Source organism: Gadus macrocephalus, chromosome 5, assembly GCF_031168955.1.
Source record: "Gadus macrocephalus chromosome 5, ASM3116895v1".
Classification (NCBI taxonomy): domain Eukaryota; kingdom Metazoa; phylum Chordata; class Actinopteri; order Gadiformes; family Gadidae; genus Gadus; species Gadus macrocephalus.
The window spans coordinates 21539803-21545802 of NC_082386.1; the positions used below are offsets into that span (position 1 = coordinate 21539803).

A 6000-nucleotide genomic window follows, 5' to 3' on the forward strand; every position below is an offset into this window, starting at 1 on the left:
CTGCTTCTGCCCGGAGCGTTGGAGGAGAGGGAAGGGCTGCATGGGGACGCATTTAGACGTCGCCTCTGCTTTGTTTCTCCTTCAGTTTGAAGGAAAGCACGCTGGAACCAATTTTGATGCAATTCATTTTGAATGAAGAAGAACGCCGACTGTGATACTTTGAGGCTTTGAGGAGAAACAAACGAGAAACGAGCGCCACATGAAGACCAGCGTCAGGCCAGGGCAGGTTCATTCCTAGTTTAATCTGCGTACGAAAACACACAGGCACAAATTTGTACATCGCACCTTTGAATGATGCATAGAGCCGTACTGCGAGGATTTGAGGATAAAAACCCGTAAACGCTGGATAACAACGATGTGACCACCGTACCCAGGAGGGGAGCCGGTGGAGAGGGGGGGTGGGCGGCTTCAGGACCTCCGCGTCCCGCCGCTCCGGGTCCTCGACCGGCCCTGCGAGGGCCCCCCCGCCGGGGGGCGCCGCCCCCTCCACCACCCCGTCCATGGCGTCGGGGCTCCCGTCGTCGATGTCCGTCTCCTCCACCAGCTGGGCGAAGGGCGGGGGGGCGGTGCTGTGGAGGGTGGAGGAGGAGGAGGCGGGGCTGGCGAGGGCGGGGCTGGCGTTGAGGGGGTGCGGCCGGTCCAGGCCGGGGGGCGGCTGGCTGCAGTGCTTCTTCCCCAGCTGGACGCCGTCCCTGGGGGCCAGGGGGGTCCGCAGCTTGGGGAGGGTCAGGGCCCCCGAGGGGGACAGTGGGCGCCGGAGGGGTGCGTGGCCGGGTGGGGGGAAGGGCTGGTTGGTGGAGGGGGAGCGGGCCAGCAGGGGGCTCGTGGGGGTGACCCCGGTGGGCGTGGTCTCCGTCTCGGGGCTGCTGGGGCCCTGGGCCATCTCGTAGGCCGAGGACGAAGAGGAGGAGGACGAGGAGGACGAGGAGTGGAGGCACTGCGAGCGGAATTTGCTGTTGAGTTCGTCTGAGGAGTGGTCTCTGCCCTCCCCCCGCTCCCGGACGCTCCCGGGGGGCCCCAGGCTGCCGGGGGCCCCCATGCCGCTGGGCGCCTCCCTGGGCAGGCCCTTGGAGCCTGGTTCAGGGGCCCACTTCAGATCTGAGAGAGAAGACAACAGTCTGGATAAACTTCAACAAAGCCTTCGTTTCTCAGATCCATAAAGATACGTCCCCCCCTTTGGGATCAATAAAGTGAGTTTAATAATGATCACACTGGGTATAGACTTGGAGGTGAACATGGTGTGTTTAGCATCAATGGGGACATTTAAGACGTGGCCTTCATCCTGTCTCACAGTCCACCCCTGTGGTTACTGAGTGGCGTTCACAGGCGGCAGTGCGCCCCCACCAGGGCCCTCTCAGAGAGGACCACCCACCTGTCGGGGGGGCCTTGGTTTGGTTGGCTCCCCCAGCGGCGGTACGGGGACCAGGCTGTCTCCAGGACTCCTCCAGGGCCGGGGGGGTCCCGGGGCAGCTGGGGGGGTACAGAGGGCTGGTGGGCACCAGGTGGGCGTCCGCCGCTGGGGAGGTGGCGGGAGACGGAGGCTGCTCCAGAAGAGCTGCGGAGAAGGTGGAGGACAGGTGGAGCTGTAGGTCAGTCTCCTACGGCACGCTCCTCTTTAGTCACGCTGAGGCAGGGAGGGAGATGGGAGTGAGACGACTAGAGGAGTGAGACGACTAGAGGAGTGAGACGCCTAGACGAGTGAGACGTTTAGAGGAGTGAGACGTCTAGAGGAGTGAGACGGGAGTGAAACGTCTAGAGGAGTGAGTAGGTCTAGAGGAGTGAGACTCCTAGAGGAGTGAGGTGGGAGTGAGACGTCTAGAGGAGTGAGACGACTAGAGGAGTGAGTAGGTCTAGAGGAGTGAGACATCTAGAGGAGTGAGACGTCTGGAGGAGTGAGACGTCTAGAGGAGTGAGACGTCTAGAGGAGTGAGACGTCTAGAGGAGTGAGACGTCTAGAGGATTGAGACGTCTAGAGGAGTGAGTACGGCTAGAGGATTGAGATGTCTAGAGGAGTGAGTAGGTCTAGAGGAGTGAGTAGGTCTAGAGGAGTGAGACGTCTAGAGGAGTGAGTACGGCTAGAGGATTGAGATGTCTAGAGGATTGAGATGTCTAGAGGAGTGAGTAGGTCTAGAGGAGTGAGTAGGTCTAGAGGAGTGGGAGCGTCTAGAGAAGTGAGTAGGTCTAGAGGAGTGAGTAGGTCTAGGGGAGTGAGACGTCTCGAGGTGTGAGTAGGTCTAGAGGAGTGAGTGGGTCTAGAGGAGTGAGTGGGTCTAGAGGAGTGAGTAGGTCTAGAGGAGTGAGTAGGCCTAGAGGAGTGAGTGGGTCTAGAGGAGTGAGTAGGTCTAGAGGAGTGAGTGGGTCTAGAGGAGTGAGTAGGTCTAGAGGAGTGGGAGCATCTAGAGGAGTGAGACGTCTGGAGGAGTGGGAGCATCTAGAGGAGTGAGATGTCTGGAGGTTACCTTGTAGTCTGTCCTGCAGCAACATTATCTGCTCTGCCTGCCGGAGGTTCGCCATCTTCAACCGCTGGTTCTCCGTCTCCATCTGAGACCCAGGAGAGAATAGAGCTTAGGGAGAACCTTCAGTACAACCCAACGTACGGAAACAGATTAACCACAGCGATGCAATGAGGTCATCACTGTAACTCACAAATCACGAAATAACTCCAAAGTAAATCGGACATTTTGAAAGTGGAATGACTGTTGGCCCTGAAAGATGAAAGCTTTACATGAGGCCTTTTCCTTTGAGTCCAAGCTTTGACTCTGCATGTCTGAGCTTACCTCCCTGAGCTTGACAGTGACCCAGTCCTTAATCTTCGCAGCTTTCTCTTCGATGACCTTTGCTTCCTGGGTCCTCACCAAGATCTGTTTTACGGATTGCGGATTACATCGGATGTTTTATGGACATACATGGACATTTTTGTGGTCCGCATCTGCCTGCTTCATACCTGTTTTTCCAGCTGCACCTGCAGTCTCTTTATCACAGCGTCCTTCTCTTGAATCTGATCGGCGAGGTCCTGATACTTCCTGCACAGCGAACTCTCTGATTCGCTGGTTTGTATGTTGGCAGATTTCAGTTGTTCCTCCATGACATTAATCTGGAACACGTAGTTCTTGAGTCAAAGCAGAAATGTTGGACACATGTTGGTTGTAAGGGGGAGGTCCCTAGGTGAGGGCACCAGACAAAGACTGAGCTACGGTGGGATTTAAATCTCTGACAAGAAAAACCTTTCAAAGCCCTAAGTAGGTACGACTCTGAGGTCAAAAAGAAAAAATGGACCACTGAACTATCCCCTTCAGAGTAGACCTGAAAGACCCAGTAATGACAGAAGATGTGTGACTAAATCCAAAGAAAAGAGACAGAGACACTGATAGATATCAGGTTTAGTCTCCGAAATCTAAATCCAACCAACTTTACCCCTTTGGTCAAACTTTTGAATGACCATTTTGACTCTTTCATTTGTGCTATCATCATGAAACCGTATATCTTATATATTATAACCTTATAATTAATAACATTTTCACAAAAAACGCTCCGTTTGTTTGTGTCAAGAGTTTGGCCCCCACCCCAAAAACCGCCAGCCTGTAATACCCCCCAGGAGAAAGGAACCAGGACCCGGTACCAGTAGAGACCAGCAGTACCTGTTTCTCCGCGTGCATCGCCCGCTGGTCAGCCTCAATCACCCGCTGCTCCAACTCCTGCATCTGAAGGGACGGGCAGAGGAAGGCTGGTTACCCCCACGGATCAACCGTCGGTCGGGCCGGGGGGGGGCAGTGGAGCTGGAGGGGGGGGGGCTGGGACCGCGGGAAACCCAGACCTCCAAAATGACCTCCTTGACCCCCCGTCCACATTGGAGACTTGCTCCTAATTAAAAAACCAAACTTCTTGGAGCTCCAGCAAGTCAAGCTCATACCTGTTAGGGTACGCCCCGAACAGCTTTCAGACCAGCGAGCGCTTCACGTCCTAGCAAGACTCAATCCTCCCGTGTGCTGCCAAATAACCACTTTTAGCCTGGCACACCACCAACACCAACACCACCACCATCACCACAACACACACTTCGGTCCGACGCTGTGGCACTCAGAGTATGGCGACATTATGAATGTCAACACATTCGCCTCGCCACAAAACCAACAGTGGTTCGTAGGAGAAGTAGCTCACTATTGAAAAGGCCAAACATTAGTGTGATGGAATACGCACACACACACACACAGGCAAACACACACACACACACACACACAATATGGAGGCCGCAGCCCTCAGTTCACTGGCTCAGTTCAATGGAGAACAAACACGCTAATGGATTCACTCCTTTCCGAGGAAACACATTTAAATTCCTCTCTGCGTCTTTCCTTACGCTCCCTTTGTTCCCGTCGGCCCTGTCCGATCTCAAAGGTTCGCCGTGCCACGACCTCTCACCTCCAGAGTGGAGGTTGGGGAGGGGGGGGACCAGTTCCCATAACCTCCCCACTGGTCCGTCTGCGATCAACACTCAGTAGAAGAAGAAGTAGGCCAGCTCCACCGCGTGTGGAGGGCGGTTCGACTCTTCACCCCAAGGCGAACACCACTTGTTGAGTCAAAGGGTTTAACGAGCGGAATAATGAACCGCTCTTCTCCCGGACGACGTTAGAATGTCAGCATGGTGGCACCGTCGTTGGCAGCAGTGACTTACAGCAGTGGTACCCCCTTTGATCCCAGACAGGAGGTATGGGAGGTATCTGAACCCAGGACCCACCAAATATACAGACGTTTACCATGCAGAACAAGACATCTGATGCTTTGCTGGGATGACCCTGTGTACATATTTTGTATCCATTCGACATTCTAGTGATTTTAAGGGTGGATATCTCTGGGAGGTCAGGTCATCAGCGAAGGTCATCTTCGCTGATGACCCCCCCACCCCCCCTGGGTTAAAGGTGAAAGGTCAGGAGGCGGAGGAGTCGGGGTGAACCTCTGGGTCGGTAGATCGGGATGTGCGTAGTGGGCCCGTCTCTCTGGGATGTACGCTGGTCTGGAGTGGTACCGGGGGCCACTTTCAGGGGTCAAAGTCCTGGACCCCCTGGTGGTAATTCATCCAAAAACCAGAACGCTGATCTAAGGTAGGGTCGGGCAGAAGGGTCTCGTTGTCTGTCCTGGTACCTCCTTCAAAGAGCGGAGGGAAAGAGAGCTTCCATTTAAGATCTCTGTTTCATTCCCATTACGAGGGATCTTTTAGAGTTGATTAGTGGCGGGTATCACTCCCTCGCATTCAACGGTCCCAAGACTCAAAGGTTGACGTGATGGTCGACGGGTCAAACAAGTTCGCTGTGCTACAGTGTGCTGCAAAGACATGTCTCATACCAGAGTCGGGCCGGGCCAGACCAAACAGTGTTTGGAGTCTGAGCGGTGGATTGTGACCACAGTGTCTAACAGGTGATGACTGGTTTACAGAGTGGTTGGGGGGGCTTTACTGGACAACTATGCCAGCTATTCAGCATCTGTTGAGGCGCTGCTGGGTGCCATAGCCTCGAGGTCCGGCCGGTTAGCTCTGTTTTAGGGCCTTAAAAAAGAAACGTGGAACAAAAAAACAACTTCAATGAATCCCAGAATGTTGCTGAATGACCGGGAGCAAACACGGGTGAACGAAGCAGAATGAAGAACAGATCGAATCCCTTTGACAGACAGATTGTGGCGCCATCACATCTGCAGAAGTGTGTTTCTCGCACTAGTCATCGTCCACACTGCCAGACAGTGAAAGCTAGCGGTAAACCAGGGCTTAAGGTGTCAATGAGGAGTACTTCACCACACCAACGGCTTCTGTGCTCAGAAATATTACGTGTAATGTTACAAATGAATAACGACAGAGCCCAAGCTGTTCCGCTCATCTGTTCATTCGCTTGGTTGAGTAAAACAAGCAGCATTTGACTTGTTTTTGAATTCTCTCTTGCTCAGCCCACTGCTCACACCTACCTTTCTCATGGTTCAACGTATTTAACAGAAAGGGACGGATCTGCACCTCAATTT

The 6000-nt window shown here is 54.1% G+C and overlaps 1 protein-coding gene across 2 annotated transcripts in view; it reads right to left on the reverse strand.

Moving 5' to 3' along the window:
• The window catches only part of plekhh1 (pleckstrin homology domain containing, family H (with MyTH4 domain) member 1), a 41139-nt gene that overhangs the window by 21774 nt on the left and 13365 nt on the right, over positions 1 to 6000 (reverse strand). For both annotated transcript variants that reach the window (XM_060052894.1, XM_060052895.1), the window contains exons 3-8: positions 3639 to 3701; positions 2945 to 3094; positions 2778 to 2861; positions 2460 to 2541; positions 1373 to 1555; positions 371 to 1098 (exon numbers count right to left, since the gene is read on the reverse strand). In XM_060052894.1, coding sequence (XP_059908877.1) covers positions 371 to 1098; positions 1373 to 1555; positions 2460 to 2541; positions 2778 to 2861; positions 2945 to 3094; positions 3639 to 3701 — 1290 coding nt within the window. The remainder of the gene's footprint in view (positions 1 to 370; positions 1099 to 1372; positions 1556 to 2459; positions 2542 to 2777; positions 2862 to 2944; positions 3095 to 3638; positions 3702 to 6000) is intronic.